The sequence below is a fragment of the Lissotriton helveticus genome, chromosome 1_1 (assembly GCF_964261635.1).
Source record: "Lissotriton helveticus chromosome 1_1, aLisHel1.1, whole genome shotgun sequence".
NCBI classification, from domain to species: Eukaryota; Metazoa; Chordata; class Amphibia; order Caudata; family Salamandridae; genus Lissotriton; species Lissotriton helveticus.
The window spans coordinates 109422943-109444912 of record NC_136057.1 but is presented as its reverse complement, the minus strand read 5'-3'; the positions used below and the strand labels follow the sequence as shown (position 1 = coordinate 109444912).

At 43.4% G+C, this 21970-nt stretch overlaps 1 protein-coding gene across 1 annotated transcript in view; it reads left to right on the top strand.

Annotated features, from left to right (window-relative positions):
- LOC144761743 (uncharacterized) overlaps positions 1-21682 on the top strand; it is a 94771-nt gene extending 73089 nt beyond the window's left edge. Inside the window, exons 3-4 of the mRNA XM_078647021.1 lie at positions 16677-19264; positions 19936-21682. Of these exons, the coding sequence (XP_078503147.1) occupies positions 16986-19264; positions 19936-20101 (2445 nt within the window). The 5' untranslated portion in view covers positions 16677-16985 and the 3' untranslated portion in view covers positions 20102-21682. The remainder of the gene's footprint in view (positions 1-16676; positions 19265-19935) is intronic.
- The last annotated feature ends 288 nt before the right edge of the window (positions 21683-21970 follow it).

Genomic DNA, 21970 nt, shown 5'->3' with positions numbered 1-21970 from the left:
TTTTTGTCACAATAAAATACACTGAATATAATCTTCACAAAAGTTATTTACAAACGTTTAAGCTGTTGCCATTATAAATTACAATAACTTCTATTTAAGTATTATTAAAAAAATAAAAGCCATTGTTATTTGTAATATCAATACATCTAAGTCACGTAAATACAACACATATTGCATTACAAATGCTCTTGGTGTCACATTTGTGAAAGTTACAACTATTGGCATTGTAAATGACAAAGCTATTAATTTCGCTATTTTCCAAACCAACACATAAATAACAAATGTGTCATTTACAAGACCAATAGCTCAAACTTTCCTAATGCGAGTCCTATTGCATTGCAAATGTTTGTTTCCTCTTCTATCCCCTCCACTATCCTTCAAAATCCAAATAACTGACTAACCTATCCACCACTTTAATTACTTTCATATTTCACTATATTAATTCAACACTAATCTTATAAGGGTCACGGAGTAGCGTGCTACTTGCTGTAGAAGTCTTCGACCACTCGTCATGGGTAGTAAGCGCAATATAAATGCAATTACAATACAATACAATGTGTGTCTATTATCTTGGATCAGTACATATAAGAAATGGTGCCTGTGTAATTCCGTTTGTGCAAGCACAAGCACTCATTCATGCATTAGTGGAATGATGCTACCACTGGTCCACTAGTTTTGGTTCCATCATCAAGCCTTTTTTAGGTTGAGCCTATAGTGGCAGCGCAGAACAGGGACTCTCATTCTATCCTTGTGCTTTCAAAGTAGTAGTTTCTCATTACAAGTCATTACACACTGTAAAATAATAATATAATCATAACAGAAAATAACAGGATGGCCCTCAGCTTTTAACAGGAGGCGTGCACGCCAAACGAACATAACAAAAAAAGCAACAAAAGAGTATGCTAGATGTGCGTTCACAACACAGTAGGGCAGAGATTGTCCCAAAAAGAGAAAGGTCCAAAGGTCTCTGCTATTGCTAAACAGACTGCTTTACTCTGCTTGCATTTGTGATTACAGAAGCGTTAGTGCACATTTCAAAGCACACAACTTGTCTTACTGAGCACTGGTCAAAATACACTAGGAGCCCTGTTCGGATGCGGTTTGGAAATCTTCCAGACCGAATCGGTTTGGGAATGGTTTCTGACCGACTCGGATCAGGAGAATCCACCCGACCGAGTACGATGCATCCGGATCCTTCCAGTTACGATTTGGTTGGACTCATATTGACTTCAATGGGAGCCTATGTTCCGACCAAATGCTTAGGCTCCCTTTGAAGAAAGGGGTGGCTAAGACAAAATCGGGCACCCTGTGGTGGACACCCCCTGGTGCCTGCCACACTATATATGACTGGTAAGGGGGACCCATGGGTACCCCACAGACCCGATTGGGAAGGCTCAGAGTGCAGGGGGACCCGCTACAGGCTCCCAAAGTCTGATTCCGACTGCTGATTCTAGTCGGACAGCACAATTCAGAAAGGCTGTCCAAATCCAGCATCATAATCGGTCGGTCGGAAACGCTGCCCATACAGACGTATGATTCTGCTCCATACGGCTCGGTCATTCCAAATGGCATCCGGTTAGGATTGGAATCTTCCTAACGCCTAACTGCATCGTACTCGGTCGGTCGGAAAGATACATTCCCAATCCAAATCTGACGGAGCAAATGCTGTTAGGAGGCCTTCCAACCCACAATGGAATTGGCCCCAATGACTCTATGAGCACAAAGTTCAAACACACAACAAGTCTCTGTGAGCACACTCTACTTAGCTGTTGGCCAGGGAAGCCTTATTCCATAATCTGTTCTGACTGCCGCAGGATGCTGCAAGGAGTGAAGCAGAGGAATTCCCTGTGGGTGTTTCCAGGAAAGGGAGCTGATCAGCACCAGACCCTGCAGGAAGGAAGCTGAGGAATTCCCTTGCGAGCATTGCTAGGAGTCAGCTGTTTGACAAGGAAGGAACCGAAACAAAGCTAAGTACCACCAGCTTGTCAGGCAGCAGTGGACAACAACTGCCACACTCACAGGTAGGGGTTGCCTAGCAAGAGGAGGAAGTAGCCGGCAGGAAATGTGCAGGAGGTTACCTTTCAACAAACAAGCAGTGGTGACAACACCTCAGTAGCCAAAACAAGCATTGGGGATGCTAAAACAATATATCTGTCAAACAAGCTTTGGCAATTTTACAATATGTATGGCACTCATGGACTTCCTGTATCTATGACCCTTACGTTGGAACCAAGAACACCATAGGAGTTGACAGATTGCACAGGAATGAGACAATGCGGATTCCCAACTATATGTATCATCATAATGTGCTTAAAGTACATTTTCCCAATATCTTTATATAATGAATGAGTCGCTTCCCTGCGGCTTAAAGCCTTCAAGCTTAAATATGTGGTATGGAATTTTGAATCTAGATTTTGGGAGAAAATTCTACAGAAACAGGGATATTTCTCCTGATTCATTATATCATTCCCCGATTTCCAGCAATACATATTTTTTCCTTACTTACATCAGCTAATCTGATGTTACTTTTCTGAACATTCATCTTAACGTAATGTTTCAAAGTATATTTATATAAAACACTTAGATTTCTTTGGAGTGAGATCCAATAAGATTAAGTCATCGGGATACGAAAAAGAATAACACTTAACATTTTCCTATTTGGTGGGAAATTGTTAAACGAAATTGATTAGATGAATCACATTGTCAGGTTGGGTCATAGTTTGAATATGATTTCCAGACAAGCAATCTCTAGGCTTTTGGGTCACAAAGCGTTTTCAAGAGGTAAGAGAAAGAAGTTACAGTTATCTTGGAGACAAATAGTAGCTCAGCAATTTATTTAGTTTATTTTTGTGGCTGCGTGGAATTTCAAGATGGCGGCCATAGTCCCAGTATTCAGATTGACATTTGTGTTAGAGCGTTTCTTCAATCATTATTTTGTATTTTAGCTGCTGCGCTGAACCTCAATATGGCGGCCGTAATTGTGGAACTGAGTTTAGCGCTGTAGTGTTTGAGCGTCTAAGGAGATCCTTTACAATGTGCGCGAGTGTTAGAAGCTCTGCGCACTTCAACTCCCGCATCGGAGAAATCAGCTGGGAGTCGCCGGAGCTCTCAGTTTTCAGTCAGGATTATTGGCGAAAATATCAGTTTCTTACTCGGAAGTTGCAGAGAGATTCAGAAGAGATTTAGAGTGGAATTCCAGCATTAGAAACGATCGTCGAGAAAATTCAGGTACTATTCATCTATTCTAAAAGGAAAAAACAGCTCAGAACTTTGTATTCTCAGAAGTTAGTCAATTTTCATTGAAATTAATCAACTAACTAGAGACTTGAAAAGACACAGAATTCAGTTTGAGACTTCATTCTTGATAAATAATAGAACCAGCATTTGGGCATCTTATTTATCAGCGCAAGAATATCAAAGGATAATTTAAACATCAAAGAACTATTATTTTATTTTATTCATTTATTAAAGTCCACGAGTACTAAGTATGGGCGAATTTTGCGGATCCGTGGTCCGCGAATTTGCGCGAAATGGCAAAAAAAATGTGCGGATTTTCCAGCGAAATAGCGGAATTTTTTTTTTGCCATTTGCAATAATGTGATGTCGTGTACCCTAGTGTGTGTGTGGGGTGGGGCCAAATGGGCGGGGCTTCCATGCGAGTTTGCATGCCATGAGGAGATGTCAAGTCAAGTCAAGTCATAAAATTTATATAGCGCACTACATACCCAGAGGGTTTCAAGGCGCTTAGGAAGGGGAGGAGGATTATTTGTCAAATATCCACGTTTTAAGCTGCTTTCTGAACGCTAGGTGATTCTGGGTGAGGCGAAGGTAAGCGGGGAGTGAGTTCCATGTTTTGGCAGCCAGGTATGAGAAGGATCTGCCTCCCATGGTGGTCTTGTTGATGCGAGGTACAGTGGCGAAGGCTAGACTGGAAGAGCGAAGTTGGCGGGAGGGGGTGTAGAAGGACAGTCGAGAGTTGAGGCAATCTGGTCCGATGTCGTAGAGTGATTTGTGTGCGTGGGTAAGCAGACGGAAAGTAATCCTCTTATTGACGGGTAGCCAGTGGAGGTCTTTAAGGTGACCAGAGATGTGTTCGTTGCGTGGGATGTCTAATATGAGCCTGGCTGAGGCGTTTTGGATTCGTTGTAGTTTCTTCTGGAGTTTAGCGGTGGTACCTGCGTAGAGGGTGTTTCCGTAGTCCAGTCGGCTCGTGACTAGAGCGTGGGTGACTGTTTTCCTTGTTTCGGAGGGGATCCAGCGAAATGTTTTTCTGAGCATGCGAAGAATGTTAAAGCAGGAAGAGGATACGGCGCTGACTTGTCTGTTCATTGAGAGTGAAGAATCCAGGATGACGCCAAGGTTCCGTGCGTGGTCTGTCGGGATGGGTGCATTTCCGAGGGCTTCCGGCCACCAGGAGTCGTCCCATGCAGAGGGGGATTTACCTAAGATGAGGACTTCTGTTTTGTCTGAGTTCAGTTTCAGACGGCTTTGTTTCATCCATTCGGCGACTTCTTTCATTCCTTCGTGTAGGTTAGTTTTGGCGGTGCTGGGGTCCTTGGTGAGAGATAGGATCAGTTGAGTGTCATCCGCGTAAGAGATGATGTTGAGGTTGTGTTGGCGGGCGATGGCCGCGAGGGGGCTCATGTATACGTTGAAGAGGGTGGGACTGAGTGAGGATCCTTGTGGTACGCCGCAGATGATTTCAGAGGCCTCGGACTTGAATGGTGGGAGGCGGACTCTCTGGGTTCTTCCGGTGAGGAACGAGGTGATCCATTCCAGTGCCTTTCCTTGGATTCCGATGTTTCTGAGGCGTTGTAAAAGGGTGCTGTGGCAGACTGTGTCGAAGGCTGCAGAGAGGTCGAGGAGGATGAGGGCGACTGTGTCTCCATTGTCCAGTAGAGTTCGAATGTCGTCTGTTGCTGCGATGAGGGCGGTCTCAGTGCTGTGTTTGGCTCGGAAGCCAGATTGTGAGGGGTCGAGTGATTTGTTGGCTTCGAGGAAGGCGGCGAGCTGGTTGTTGACAGCTTTCTCGATGACTTTGGCCGGGAATGGAAGAAGCGAGATGGGGCGGTAGTTTTTGAGTTCGGTGGGGTCTGCTGTTGGTTTTTTCAGAAGGGCGGTGAGTTCAGCGTGTTTCCAGTCTTCTGGGAAGGTAGCGGAGTTGAAGGAGCAGTTGATGACGTCTCGGAGGTGCGGAGCTATGATGGAGTCTGCTTTGTTGAAGATGTGGTGAGGGCATGGGTCTGTGGGGGATCCAGAGTGGATGGAATTCATCAGGCGTATGGTGTCCTCCGTGGAGATTGGGTTCCAGGCGTTAAGGGTGTTAACGAGGGGAAGATGGTCAGCTGATGGTAGGGTGGGTTGGCTTCCGGGTTGTTTGTCAAAGCTGTTGTGGATGTCAGCAATCTTGTTGTGGAAAAAAGAGGCTAGGGAGTCGCAGAGGGTTTGAGAGGGGGTGATGTCGTTGGAGTTGGCCGAGGGGTTGGAAAATTCCTTGACGATGTTGAAAAGTTCCTTGCTGTTGTGGGCGTTGTTGTCAAGTCGATCCTTGAATGCTGTTTTCTTGGCTTTTCGGATTAGTTGGTGGTGAGTACGGATGGCGCTTTTGAAGGCGTCCTTGGTGCTGGTGGATGGGTCTTTTTTCCAGGCCTTTTCAAGGGAGCGGCACAGTTTCTTGGACTTCTTGAGGTCATCGTTGAACCATGAGGCCTTCTTGATGCCAAGTTTGTGTTGACGTTTTTTCAGTGGTGCTAAGGTGTCGGCGGTGTTGGATAACCAAAGGGTGAGGTTGGAGGCGGCTTCGTTGGCGTTAGAAGAGAGGGCTGGGGAGGTTTGAAGGAGCGATGTGGAGATTTGCTCCGTGGTGATTTTGTTCCAGTTTCTTTGTAGAGTTGGTTGGAGGTGGATGATGGGTTTCGGCTTGTTGTAGGTGAAGTGAACGCAGCTGTGGTCAGTCCAGAGGAGATTCGTAGTGTGGCTGAAGGAGACATGGTTGCTGGAGGTGAAGATGGGGTCAAGTGTGTGACCTGCGATGTGGGTGGGGGAAGTGACCAGTTGTTTAAGTCCGAGGTTGGCGAGGTTGTCCAAGAGGGTGGCGGTGTTGCGGTCGTTGATCTTTTCAAGGTGGAAGTTGAGGTCTCCCAGAAGGATGTAGTCTTTGGAGGGGAGCGCGTGTGGGGTGATGAAGTCCGTGATGTCTTCACTGAATTTTGCGCGGGGTCCTGGTGGTCTGTAGAGGAGGGTGCCTCGGAGTGTGGTTTTGGGGTCGATGTGGATCTGGAAGTGAAGGTGTTCGGAGTTAGCGAGGTTAGCGTCAGAGCTGGTTGAGATGCGGATTGATTTTTTATGGACGATAGCGATTCCTCCTCCCGTATGGTCGGTGCGGTCCTTGCGTGTGATCTTATAGTCATCAGGGATAGCGATGGCGATGTCAGGGGCGGAGGAAGCGTTCATCCATGTTTCCGTTAGGAAGGCGACGTCAGGAGAGATGGTGTCTAGTAGGTTCCAAAGGTCAATGGCGTGCCTGTGGACCGAGCGGGTGTTGAGAAGGATGCATTCTAGGTGGTTGGGGTCGGGAATCTGTGTTGTGGTCGCAGCGGAGATGTTGTCGGTGCCGCTAAATTTGCAGGAGAGGCAGGAGAACGGTCCATGGGTGCGTCCAGGAGCGGCTTGGACGCAGGTGGGGGCGCGACCGGGGTTAAGGGCTAGGAGGGTGGCGGCATCGTAGGTAACGCGGGGGGGCTGGGCAGCGCGAGGGGCAGGGGGACTGGCGCTGGGCGCGGTCCGGGCGCGGACGGGCGTAGACGGGCTTACCTTTGGCGCACCTTCGGCGCGGATTGGGCGCGGACGCTGCGCGTGGACGCTGCGCGTGGGAGCTACTGTCATATATGGATAGTGGGGGGGAGGGGCGAGGGCGTCTCAGCTGGGAGGCGGGGCGGGCTAGGTAGGAGCACAACAACAACAAAATGGAGGGCGCTTGGGGGGAATACAATTTACAGGTCGGAAAGTCGCGTTGGGAATCAGAGCAGTGCAACAATCAAAGCGGAGCACAAAGCGCACGGCAGGCAATAGAAATGACACAGTTTTAAGCTATAAGCGCTAATTAACTATACCACAGCCAAAGCGTACAGCAGGCAATTGAAATTATACAGTTTTAAGCAAGAAGCGCTAATCAACGATACCACAGCCAAAGCGCACAGCAGGCGATTGAAATGACACAGATGTAAGCAGGAAGCGCTAATCAGGGATACCACAGTCAGAGGGAGCGACCACTCAGCTGGCAAACGCCGAGATAGCAGACTTCTGGTCACAGGAACTAAACAGGGATGGCACTCGAGAAACACATGGATGCAAAGACCTCCTCAAGGATTACAGCTCATTTTCGACGGCAGATATGGGGATAAAGGACACTTGCACAGCCTCGCTCACAATTTTTTAGGGCTGATTACTACGTTACTGAATTTGAGCTTCAACTCGGGCACCTGCTTTATTGATATCTGTAAGTGCTTCCTGTTGAGGTTTAATTTTTGTGACAGGAGCATCGTGCCAGAATGAATCCCGCCCTGCGTGTTTGTCCACGAAGATGCCACCGTTTTGTGCAATACCTCTACTCAACTGGAGTTCTTTCTACTGGCTAATCAGTAAGTGCTACCTCGTTGGGTAAATGTATAGTGCTTTTACTACACTGCAGCTGCGTAAAGGGCCAGAAGATGTGTCTCCAGTGACCATGTGTGCCTGTAATTTATTTATTTATTTATTTTGGGCATTTGTTAAGCGCCTGGTTACGCCACTGGCGTGTCCCCGCGCTGTGATAAGTGAAGTAGCTGTCCCCCCTCCTCCCGCAAAAGGCTATCTGCTAAAAAGATGCGTCTTCAGTTTTTTTCTGAATAGGACTTCAGAAGGTTCAAGTCGCAGTTCCAGCGGGAGAGCATTCCAACGTTTGGGAGCAAGATATCTAAAAGACCTGCCCCCCATGCGTGCTCTTAATACTCTGGGGACTTTTAACAGCCCAGTCTGAGAAGACCGTAAACTGCGAGTGGGCTCGTAGTGGGTTATTAGGCTATGGAGCGGTCTGGGCGCTTTGCCGCTCAAGATGCGATGACAGGTGGCTAGGGCCTTAAACTCCACTCTCCTCTCAATTGGAAGCCAATGGAGGGCCCGCAGAGCTGGTTTAGCGGAAGACCTCCTAGGGAGCCTAAGTACCAGTCGCGCTGCCGCATTTTGAAGGACCTGTAACGGCCCATGACCTTACCTGTGGCCCCTAGAAAAAGCAGGTTCCCGTAATCAAGTCGGGAGGTGACGAGGGCATGCACCAGCGTCTTTCGAGCAGGGATGGGAAGCAGATCTAGCACTTTCCTAAGGGCTCTCAGAACACTGAAGCATACCCCCGCCACCCGACCGACCTGTGGGCCGAAGGTAAGGTCCCTGTCTAGCCACACCCCAAGGTTCCTGGCTTCACGGCAGGGAACTGGGACTTCACCCAGGCAGGGCGGCCACCACGCCGATGACCACGCAGACGGCCCACTCCCCACCACGAGCACCTCAGTCTTGCTGCCGTTCAGTTTTAAGCAGTTTGCGGACATCCAGGCCGCAAGATCTTGCATGCAGTTCCTGAAGATGTCCGCCGCAAGATCGGGCGCGCGCGATAGGGAGATGACCAGCTGCGTGTCATCGGCGTATGACACCAGACGGAGACCATATCCTTCCACGATGGCCGCCAGGGGGGAGACGTAGATATTAAATAGGGTTGGGCTCAGTGACGAGCCCTGAGGCACGCCCTGGCCCAACTCAATCTCCCTGGAGTAGTATTCCCCTAGCCTGACTTGAAAACGCCTGTCAGCCAGGAAGGACGTGATCCAGCCAAGCGCAGCTCCTGTCACCCCTCCTCCGATCAGACACTGTAGCAGGATGGGATGAGCTACAGTGTCGAATGCTGCGCTTAGGTCTAAAAGGATCAATGCCATAGTTTGGCCCTCGTCCACACCCTGTCTTAGTGCTTCCACCGCCACGAGAAGAGCAGACTCCGTCGAATGACGGGGGCGGAAGCCAAATTGCGAGTCGTGGAGTAGCTTTAGCCGTACGCAGGTCTGCGTTATACCAAGGTGCCGATCTTTGCACTCGGCCCCCCAATTTCGCCATGCCCAATGGTGCCACTGAATTCAGGGCTTCCAGTATGCGTTGGTCAAAGTTAGCATTAATTTCCTCTACCCCATCGCCCCCAGGAGGGCCCTTCTCAGTTAATGCCCGATCGAATTTGGCTTGGGAGAACGCTGCCCATCTCCGCCTCGGGTGTTTGTCGGCGGGGGGGTCACTGGGGCGAGGTCCCTGCATTTTGATGGTAAAAGGGACAAGGAAATGATCAGACCATGGGATGGAAATCGGGGTTTGGGCGTTCACTTGATTCCAGTTTGCAAAGACTGGATCCAAAAGGTAACTTTGATCCCTTGAGTGAGCTGGGCATAAAAAAAAAGAAAAATCCGCCTGCTCGCTAATTCGCGAATTGTCGGCATTTTCGGGAGATTCGCGGATCGCGAAATTGCCGAAAATCCACAAATTTCGCGTGCGTAGCGGATTTTGGGCCCATTCTTAATGAGTACAAATATATTGATAAATCTAACAAATAACATCATTTCTCTCAAAGAGAAAGTCATTCACAGCAAAGGCAAAAAGAAAAGACAGTACAATCATCAAAATTACACATCAGTCCCGGATATCCGTAACCTATAATTACAAAACTAAACGCAGCTAGTCTTGTTATAGCTGCTACTGTCTGGCAAACACAAATACAATCATCCTAACTAAGAGAGAAAGATATAATGAAGGCACAAGACAATACGTTTATGCCTCCATGTAATTCATAACTACCCCCCATATCTGGCGACCTAGTTTCCTTTTCCGTCTACCCTTCAAGGCATATAAACTATATTCCAAATTGAAAATTGACAGAAATCTTGCCCGCCATAACTCAAAAGATGGGGGGTCCTTTTTTAGCCACATTGATGCGATACAGAACCTTGCAACGGCAGTAGCAAGAAAAGTCAAATATACAAAATGTATGGGTAAAATATCAACTGTCGATCCTTTTTCAACCCCCAACAGAACCTGAGTGGCAGATAATCGTATAGGTACCCCCGAAATCTCAGCCTGAAATTTCTCTATATGCCTGGAAAACGTGGATAAGTGCCTGCATGAATAAAATATGTGTGCAATATCAGCTGCTTTGGTCCCACAGCTAAAACACTAAGCCCCATTTACACAACCCCACGCGGACAATTTGGCTGGCATGTAATTTAAATACAATACTGTTTTAAAATGTTGGGCGTGCAGATTTGCTGACATGAATAATTGCCCCGCCAGCTCTAAGGAAGTCTCCAGTTGAATACCCTGACACCCCAATCAGTTGTCCCATTTATGATTTTGAGCTTCCAAGTCGTTATCTAATGCATCTAACATTAAAGCATACTGTGTGCCGATCCGTGATCCTTTCCGAACTGCCTCAACAAGGGGATTAGTTTGAATTCTCCATCGGGCTTTTAAAAAGTAATCACGAATTTGTAAATATTTAAAAAAGTCAGCCCGAGGTAAATGAAATTGATCACTTAATTGATCGAAAGATTTCATATCATTTACCAAAAATAGATCACCAACTGTACACACCCCTTTGTCTCTCCATTTCCAATCAATCAAATCAATCAATCAAAGCATTTGTATAGCGCGCTACTCACCCGGAGGGTCACAAGGCGCTTGGGGAGGGGGGGTCCGCTACTGCTCGAACAGCCAGGTCTTGAGCTGCTTCCTGAAGGCGAGGTGGTCTTGGGTCAGGCGGAGGTGGGTCGGGAGGGAGTTCCAGGTCTTGGCGGCGAGGTAGGAGAAGGACCTTCCCCCTGTGGTGACTCTTCGGATGCGGGGGACGGCGGCGAGGGCGTGGCCGGTCGATCGGAGCTGGCGTTTGGGAGCGTAGAAATTGAGGCGGCTGTTGAGGTATCCTGGTCCTTGGTTGTGCAGGGCTTTGTGTGCGTGGGTGAGGAGACGGAAGGTGATTCTCTTGTTGACCGGGAGCCAGTGCAGGTCTCGCAGGTGTCCGGAGATGTGGTTGCGACGGGGGATGTCCAGGATGAGCCTTGCTGAGGCGTTCTGGATCCGCTGGAGTCTCTTCTGGAGTTTGGGGGTGGTTCCGGCGTAGAGGGCGTTGCCGTAGTCCACATTATCCGGTAATAGAATACTGATGGAAAAGAGTAGTTATTGTTAATGGCGTATACCAAGATATCTTCTCCACCCCATACTTTTTTTTAACCACTGTCCACACTTTGTAAGCAGCAATAATGAGCTTGAACCGAGTGCGCTTATAGTAGCTCCCGTCCACGTTAATAAACAGTCTATTGTGGGCGTCACTACCTAGCAACATTTGATAGATGGAGGGGGATTCCGCACTAGTTGCTGATTCAACGCCAGTCAAAAGTATACTCATACGCTGTATCATACATACGTAATAGTACAACGTAAAATCTGGAACAGCCCAGCCCCCCTGTTACCTGGATAGGACCATGTACCGCATTGCTCTGCGCGCTTTGCCCTGAGACCATATAAATCTGGCACATATGGTTTGCAACTAAGCAAAACTACTTCTTGGGATCTCTAATGGGACTGCCATAAAAAAATATAAGATTGTCGGCAAGATCAGCACTTTAAGAACATTGCATCTTCCCACCATAGTTAGATGAAGGCACTCACAGCGATCCAATTATTTCCGAGTCTCTGATACCAGCCGCTCCCAATTAGATTCTACCAATGCCCTCAGACAGACCCGGATCCTGATCCCCAAATAGGACACTTCTTCCACTACCCTTGGATCCACAAATGCATGTATGTTAGTGCATAAAATTTGTGTCTTTGTGGAGTTCATTTATAGCCAGAAGCCGCCCCGTACTGTACCGCCAGTTGCTCTATTTCAGGCATAGCCATTGCTGGATTTTTTGTTACAACTGCTACGTCATCGCCATAGGCGAGTACACGAAATTGATCTTGCTGCAATCTAACTGAAGTTATCCTGGGGATGTCCTTGTTCCCCTTAACTATTTTCCCTCTATATTGATCCTTTTTTTAAAATGTTAGAAGAAAGAACTATTTAACTGAAGACAAAGAAATATCTAAGATAGAAAAGGACAGGAAGATTATATACATGAGAGATTATTTAATTCTCAAAACAAAAGACTGAATATTTAAAAAACTATTGTAGGTGAATATATATATATATATATATATATATATATATATATATATATATATATATATATATATATATATATATATATATATATATATATTTATTTATACTCACCAACAAGTCGGCTTGATCTTTTATGGACAAGTACTGCATCTAAAAAAGAAGAGTAAGAAAGGACAGAAAAAGACAATAAAAATAAAAGACTTCAACTACAGCATATTAAAGGACTATTCACAGAGAGAAACTAAAACCACTGATTAAGCAGGTAATAGTTTATAAGAATAAAAAAGAAACTAGAGAAGGAGAAGTAGTTAAAAGAAAGAATCTGTAACCTTGTGTTTTTGTTGTTATAGGAACTGAATACCATTAGAGGGTGATCAGCAAGTAATCTTACAGTGGCAGTCTCTTTTAATTCCCATTCCCCTTTCCCTTTCTTTACTGCTAGTTGAATATATTTTGATTGCAGTGAAGTGGAGGAGTTGGGAAGAATTCTTCAAAGATAAAGAATCAAGAGCAATTCTTCTGACCCTGTGGAGTCAAGACTCAGGTACCTGGTTGATAACTGACACACATATATAAAAGATAAAAGTAAAGGAGTTAAAATATATCCTTGCTTAAGTTCATAATCATGTAAATCACCATGGGGTGACCCAGTATCCCTCAGAACCTGGGCAATACAATGTAATATAAACAATGGTTCTGTCGGGTATGTAACCTGATTACTTCAAAGTATGATTTGAATCATTCACAGTTCAATTAGTCATATGGTTACTTAAGACAGTGCTCCAAATTAGGAGCTTACTCACAATGCAAATCCAAACCAAAAGAGTTCAGGGTAACCATCCGTTTTTAATCTATGAATTAATTTTCATTCATAAACACCCTATTTGTACATAAAGATTATTCAATCAAGACTTATTTACAATTTATAAATACTTTTTACAAGACGGCGCATTAAAGAATTGAGTGAATAAAATGTGACATAAAGTGCAATAGTGACATTCAAACGTGATTATTAACAAGTGAGTGAAGGGGGGAAAGGAAAGGAAGGGAAGCAAAAAGTCTTTTTTGGCCAGTTCCAGTATTCAATTATGATTATTCCAGTAATCCACTTAAGTTGGCTTTGGTAAACTGGATATCCTGTACTTGTCCAACAATTTCAATATCGTCGACGTTTCGACCCTTTGGACGCCTTAGTTGTGGGTCTAGGGTGGGTCTTCTTCAGGACATGGGGCAGTGGTGTAGCGCCGAAGGGCCTTCGTTGGTTAGGCCCTGAGATATTGCTGGGGAAGGTATGGAATTTCAGGCGTATTGGACTTTTCAAATCCAGTGATAGGGAATAGTGATTCCCGCCGTGGTTTCTGCACGGAACATCCTAGAGCCCAAAAAGATTCCAAGGCTCATTGGGATTAAGATCGCCGTATTGCTGGTACGATCTTGTAAAGTAGACACAGTCCCTTAATCTGCATCCATACACGAGACCTGCTTTCATCCGCTCGCTCCTGCAAGATGTGTTCGGCAATCCAGTATATTAGTTCATAATCAGTCATAATTACATCGGACACTGCTTAAGCATTAGAGCCGTGTTTGTAAACATAATTAGAAGATGGGGATTCTGTCATACCCCTTTTAATCCTTAATCACCAAGTATTTGTGGTCTGACAGTAAGCACTCAAATGAATGTCTCGTAGTTAATTATATGCACTGGATTCACGGTACTGACTAAAGTCTCCAATAACTCTGAAAACTCTGTTAGAAATGAGGAAATCCTATTCTCTCCTGTGAAGCCAGAACATTAATAGAACAACGTAGCTGGTAGCTGCTCAATAGCGCCTGATCCAAAATGACCTTCAGAGCAATAATTACACATTGTATCGCACTGTCAACAAAGCGCCCAACTAGGTAGTGGTAGTATTAGAAATGGGATCTCTGGTTGGCTAAGCTTGCGCCAGAGCCAGGCAGAGACCACCACTCTAGTCAGGGCTTGGGCGTTACACACCAAAGATAACCCCTGCTCACCCCCATGGTAGCTTGGCACGAGCAGTCAGGCTTATCCCGGAGGCCATGTGTAAAGCATTTGCGCACGCACACAACAGCAACAACATCCCAGGCACACCACAAAAGGAACTCCACACAAGGTTATATCAAAAATAGCCTTTGTATTCTCAGAACAGATTAGAATAGTAGCGATACAAAAGGGGATGATGGACGGAGCGCTTGAGCAAATCAAACACTCACCCCCAGTCAACTGACCTGGGTTTAATCCATCACCATTCTTTAGCTCACTCTGCCACCCTAGTTCAGACATGGACATATGCAAATCAGTCTGTCCCTGTGCCTCATGGGAACAGTCCAGCCCGAACTGCCAAGTCATGTCTTCCCTGGACCGGAAACAGGCATCCTGGGACCACGTTAAGAAAACCCTCAGACAGTGCAATTACTCTAATTGATTCCTGCAAATTAATTTTTTTTATAACAAATGTGTGTGTCTTATATGTGGTCGCCAAATGATTTGTTATCTGGTTTTAGATTGATTATACTTGAACTTTGTGAGAAAAAACAATATATATTATATTATTATTATTATTATATTATATATATATATTATGTTATTCAAGGAACATAGCTTGTGAGCTCATATTTGCCAGGGTGATGCCCCACCCAGGATTAATGTCGATTTGATGCTTGGTTCCTGAAATAAGTTTTGGTTCAATGAACTGAGTTATAATTGCCCACATGGGCATGAAGCGATTATTTTGTACCTGATAATATGGAATCGTTTGAGCACCTGTATGGAAAGTGTGATTCGAACAGTGATGAGGGACCTCTAAAACTGCATTATGAGGAATCGCTGATCGAAAAGCGCACTTGTTCATTTAATATGAGCTCACAAGCTATGTTCCTTGAATAACTTTACCTATTATGAACTGAGTCATAACTGCCCACTAGGGCACTAAAGGATTAATGTCGATTTGATGCTTGGTTCCTGAAATAAGTTTTGGTTCAATGAACTGAGTTATAATTGCCCACATGGGCATGAAGCGATTATTTTGTACCTGATAATATGGAATCGTTTGAGCACCTGTATGGCAAGTGTGATTCGAGCAGTGATGAGGGACCTCTAAAACTGGATTATGAGGAATCGCTGATCGAAAAGCGCACTTGTTCATTTAATCGTGTATTTCCCTTTAAGCATGTATGCATCTGTTATATCTTAAGGATTATTTGTCAGACTCACACAATCAAACTTTTGTTTATTTAATATTTTGAACAAAATAGATTTGTTTTAAGGAGTCTGTTTTCACTTACACTGATGTCACGTGATGTATATATTAACCAATGTAACGTATGGTCAAACACTCGTCACTAAGGGAGAAATCCCGAAACGCGTCGAGTGTTTCTCTTGCGGGAGACCATCTTTTTGATTAATAAATCCACGACTGCTGCACTATAACTCGATTTGTGTCCGTGATTGCCGTGCTTTGGTTACAAAGTTTGGAAGTACGGCTGTGGTGCATTTTCGTAGAGGCTGCCTGCCTCGTGACAGACCCCCTTCATTGAGAGGCTGGGAGAGGCGCTGCAAGCACTTGTGCTTGCGATTGGGATTTGTTTCATATATATATATATATATATATATATATATATATATATATATATATATATATATATATATATATATTGTTTGATATTAAACTTGATATTCAAGGATTGTTTTGGTGGTACATTTGATGACTGGTGTATATTAGTGTATGACGGTGTAAGAGGTGATGAACAATAGAGGTAATAGAATCTAGTTTTCCAAGAGAATTTATTTGTGACGATTAAGTCTTACATGGAATCCTGTCTCTTGGATCATCAGGGCCTCTTTCTATTACATTGACGTAAAGTGGTTCTAATCCGCCTCTTCCTTGACTAGATATGGTCAGAGTCTCAGATCTCTAAAGTTACACTAAGTTGAAGATACTCAGATTACCTGTCTATCCTATTCCAGACTCTCTGATACTATAAAAGACTCCCTTGCAGCATACGCTTATGTTTCCTGCTGTTATTGTGATGTTCTGTCTTGCATGGTCCATTCACTAGAAAAGGCTCCATTTTGTATTTTTGTTAATCTTTGTGAGAATAGGAAGCATTCCCTGGATAAGAAAGGAGGCATTGTGTTGCTATGTATTTAACATTGTAGCGTGTCGTAGGGAGAGGGTCTCACTCAATGAACAAGGAACCTTCTCTGGTGTCTTGGTTACTCTTTTAGTCCGCACTCCTCGATAGAAGGGGATCATTGAAGGATCGTATGCCCTTACTCTGTCTACTACATCTTCACATTGAAAGTGTAATCTAGAATTTCATTAGCGCATTTGTCTTTATGAACAATTACATGCCAATACATTTTCGTGATGGACTCTGCATTTAAGCTTATCCAGTGTGTTTTTATTTTTAAATCTTTTTCTTATAGATGAAACAAATGCAATAATGATCGAAAAAGGTGAAGGCAGTAAACATTACTTGTTTAGGAAGTGATGGAAAAACAATATGCCTCGAGATCACTTCCCATGAAGGCTAATGCCGTGCCAAATTATTTTTCTACAGCTGAAAACCCGTACTGTCCAATGAGGTCTGCACTTGGCACTTAGGGATCAGCTGATGTACATAGAAGACATAATACACTGAACAAACTGAAGCGATGAGATGCTTATTATGAAGGAAGAACTAACCTAGTATAGGAAAGAAAACAAATAAGAGAAACCGTGTGAATATGTAGAAGATGACAACACAATGTGGCAAAACATATAGAACAAATGGAGATCTAGAACTATATCAGAAAATCCACACAGGGGAGAAACCATATCAATGTGCACAGTGTGGCAAGGCATTTATAACTAATGGACAGCTAAAACTTCATCAGAAAATCCACACTGGGGAGAAACCATATCAATGTACAGAGTGTGGCAAAACATTTAGAACAAATGAAGAGCTAAAACTACATCAGAAAATCCACAGGGGGGAGAAACCATATCAATGTGCACAATGTGGCAAAGCATTTATAACTAATGGAGAGCTAACACAACATCAGAAAATCCACACTGGGGAGAAACCATATCAATGTACAGAGTGTGACAAAGTATTCATAACATATGGAGAGTTAAAACGACATAAAAAAATCCACTCTGGGGAGAAAGCATATCAATATGCACAGTGTGGCAAAGCATTCATAAGAAATGGAGAACTGAAGCAACACCAGAAAATCCATATTGGGGAGAAACCATATCAATGTACAGAGTGTGACAAAACATTCATAACAAATGGAGAGCTAAAACGACATAAAAAAATCCATACTGGGGAGAAACCATATCAATGTTCAGAGTGTGGCAAAGCATTTATAACCAATGGAGAACAGAAGCAACATCAGAAAATCCATGCTGGGGAGAAACCATATCAATGTACAGAGTGTGACAAAGCATTTATAAGAAAGTGGCACCTAAATCAGCATCTGAAAATCCACACTGGGGAGAAACCGTATGAATGTACAGAATGCAACAAAGCATTTATAAGAAATCTAGAGCTAAAACGACATCAGAAAATCCACACTGGGGAGAAACCATATCAATGTGCACAGTGTGGCAAAGCATTCATAACTAATCCTGAGCTAACACAACATCAGAAAATCCATACTGGGGAGAAACCATATCAATGTACAGAGTGTGACAAAGCATTCATAAGAAATGAAGGACTAAAACGACATATAAAACTCCATACTGAGGAGAAACAATATCAATGTTCACAGTGTGGCAAAGCATTCATAAGAAATGGAGGGCTAAAGCGACACAAAAAAATCCATACTGGGGAGAAACCATATCAATGTTCAGAGTGTGGCAAAGCATTTATAACCAATGGAGAACAGAAGCAACATCAGAAAATCCATGCTGGGGAGAAACCATATCAATGTACAGAGTGTGACAAAGCATTTATAAGAAAGTGGCAGCTAAATCAACATCTGAAAATCCACACTCGGGAGAAACCATATGAATGTACAGAATGCAACAAAGCATTTATAAGAAATCAAGAGCTAAAACGACATCAGAAAATCCACACTGGGGAGAAACCATATCAATGTGTACAGTGTGGCAAAGCATTCATAACTAATCCTGAGCTAATACAACATCAGAAAATCCATACTGGGGAGAAACCATATCAATGTACAGAGTGTGACAAAGCATTCATAAGAAATGGAGCGCTAAAACGACATATAAAAATCCATACTGAGGAGAAACCATATCAATGTTCACAGTGTGGCAAAGCATTCATAAGAAATGGAGGGCTAAAGCGACACAAAAAAATCCATATTGGGGAGAAACCATATCAATGTAAAGAGTGTGACAAAGCATTCATAAGAAATGAAGGGCTAAAACGACATAAACAAATCCATACTGGGGAGAAACCATATCAATGTACAGAGTGTGACCAAGCATTCATAAGAAATGAAGGGCTAAAACGACATATAAAAATCCATACTGGGGAGAAACCATATCAATGTACAGAGTGTGGCAAAGCATTCATAAGAAATGAAGGGCTAAAACGACATAAACAAATCCATACTGGGGAGAAACCATATCAATGTACAGAGTGTGACAAAGCATTTATAAGAAAGTGGCAGCTAAATCAACATCAGAAAATCCACACTGGGGAAAAACCATATGAATGTACAGAATGCAACAAAGCATTTATAAGAAATCGAGAGCTAAAACGACATCAGAAAATCCACACTGGGGAGAAACCATATCAATGTGCACAGTGTGGCAAGGCATTTATAACAAATAGAGAGCTAAAACGACATCTGAAAATCCACACTGGAGAGAAACCATATCAATGTACAGAGTGTGACAAAGCATTCATAACAAATGGAGAGCCAAAACGACATATAAAAATCCATACTGAGGAGAAACCATATCAATGTTCACAGTGTGGCAAAGCATTCATAAGAAATGAAGGGCTAAAACGACATAAACAAATCCATACTGGGGAGAAACCATATCAATGTACAGAGTGTGACAAAACATTTATAAGAAAGTGGCAGCTAAAACAACATCAGAAAATCCATACTGGGGAGAAACCATATCAATGTACAGAGTGTGACAAAGCATTTATAAGAAAGTGGCGGCTAAATCAACATCAGAAAATCCACACTGGGGAAAAACCATATGAATGTACAGAATGCAACAAAGCATTTATAAGAAATGTAGAGCTAAAACGACATCAGAAAATCCATACTGGGGAGAAACCATATCAATGTGCACAGTGTGGCAAGGCATTTATAACTAATGGAGAGTTAAAAGTACATCAGAAAATCCACACTAGGGAGAAACCATATACATGTACAGAGTGTGACAAAGCATTCATAAGAAAGTGGCAGCTAAAACAACATCAGAAAATCCATACTGGGGAGAAACCATATCAATGTACAGAGTGTGACAAAGCATTCATAACAAATGGAGAGCTAAAAGGACATCAAAAAATCCATACTGGGTAGAAACCATATCAATCTACAGAGTGTGGCAAAGCATTTATAACTAATGGAGAACAGAAGCAACAACAGAAAATCCATGCTGGGGAAAAACCGTATGAATGTACAGAGTATCACAAAGCATTCATAAGAAAGTGGCAACTAAATAGACATCAGAAAATCCATACTGGGGAGAAACCATATCAATGTACAGAGTGTGGCAAACATTAAGTACAAATGGAAAGCTAAAACGACATCAGAAAATCCATACTGAGGAGAAATCATATCAATGTACAGAGTGTGACAAAGCATTAAGTACAAATGGAGTGTTAAAACAACATAAAGGCGACATTGGAGAGAAACAATATCAATGTACATAGTGAGGCAAAGCATTGTTAATAAATGGAGATTTGAAGCGACATCAGAAAATCTATTTGGGAAAAACCGAATGAATGTACGAAGTGTGACAAAGCATTTTTAACAAATAGAGAGCTAAAAACAACATCCGAAAGTCCACACTGGAGAGAAACCATATCAATGTACAGAATGTGACATGGGATTTTTTAGAAAGCAAAATTTAATTTAACATCGGAACGTTCACACAGGCGAGAAACCATATCAATGTATTGACTTTCACAAAACATTCATGACAAATGGCGATCTAAAATGACATTAGAAAATCCACATGGAGAGAAATGCTATGTACATACAGAATGTGATAGAGTCTTAAATAGGAAGAATAAGCTAATACAGCCTCAACAGATTTACACTAGGGAGTAACCATGTTAAAGCACAGAATGCAACAAGGGATTTGCTACAAAAAAACATTTGATATGACTTTAGAATGCTCACATTGAAGAGAAACTATATAAATGTTTTGAACGTGAGAGTGCATTCATAAGAAATGGAGAGCTAACACAATATGAAACGTCCTCACTTAAGACTACACTGAATGTGACAAGGCATTAGCAAGGGAGAGTTAAAACAACATCAGAAAGTCTCTGGGAAAATCTGCAACAGTGTTCTTAATGACGTAACCGTATGAATGTAAAGAAAGTGACAAGGCATTTATTAGAAGGACACGGCCAATATAACATCAGAAGTTCCACATAGAAGTAAAACCATATGCATGCACTTACCACTTACTGAGACAAGGCATTGTTTAAAAAACCCACACCTGCTCACAGTGTTATGTTTCATACAGATACCCCAATATAGGCTCAGGGAATTACCGAACCTTTTACCTATATCTTCCCTGCCATTATACTACATAACGGTTCTTGGTAGTGACATTATACCTAGTTACGGTACTGCTTACAGGACGTGGTTTTTTTTCGGAAAAACTAGCCTCATCCATTATGCATGAGGGTTCTTGGAATCTCAGCAAGACTACCATCTCCTGCATAATAACTATGTATAAGGGTTATTCCTTCCGTCATCCTAGTCCGACATGACACAGCAAGGTAGATCCCCTGAGGGTACCACTTTGGGCATATAAACACCATATCTTTCCTGAGGCAGGTGGAGGCGAAGAAGGACTTTCATACTGACACACTGACGTGAGATGTTGAGGTTCCTGGAGGCAGACACTCCAGATCGCAGTGGTGTAACATCCCTCGCAGTATGTCCATCTTCAGACCAAGACAGGGTCTGACAGTCTCTCATTTCAGGTAATGGGGTTGGCTTTATCCTAGGGGGATTCTTGGCTCTATACCTACATACATGTTAGGTACACGTAGGTACATCAAGATAGTGTTGAATTGTAGGAGTAGGCATTTATTACTGTCATGTATTTTATATTCTGGTCGTATTCATTGTTCTAGCACTATGGTAGGAATTTACCATCCTTTTACTCTTTTGGTTCTTATAATCATTTAGATCTGTTTGTCTTATGGTTGTTTCAGCACACCTATTTTACAGCAGAATGACGCTGGTTCAATAAATGTTTTTTGAAAAAGGTCCCCACCGTTTATTCTGTGTAGTACTCTGAAACAAAAGTGAGCATGAGTAACTGAGCGAAAAGTACTGCACTGTTTCCACGATCCCTGATGGAACAGAGTTGTTGTGTTCAATAGTTGCTAAAAACAATTCTCTCTTTGGTAAGAAGGGTTTATAGTGGCACTGTGAGCTAGCTGGTATACAGGCTAACATACCCGGTGGGGGTGTCTGGAATTAATCTGGACACCAATCCCGCAGTGTATGTTGTCTGAACGTGCAGATCCTATATAGGTTTATAGGAACTACACGAC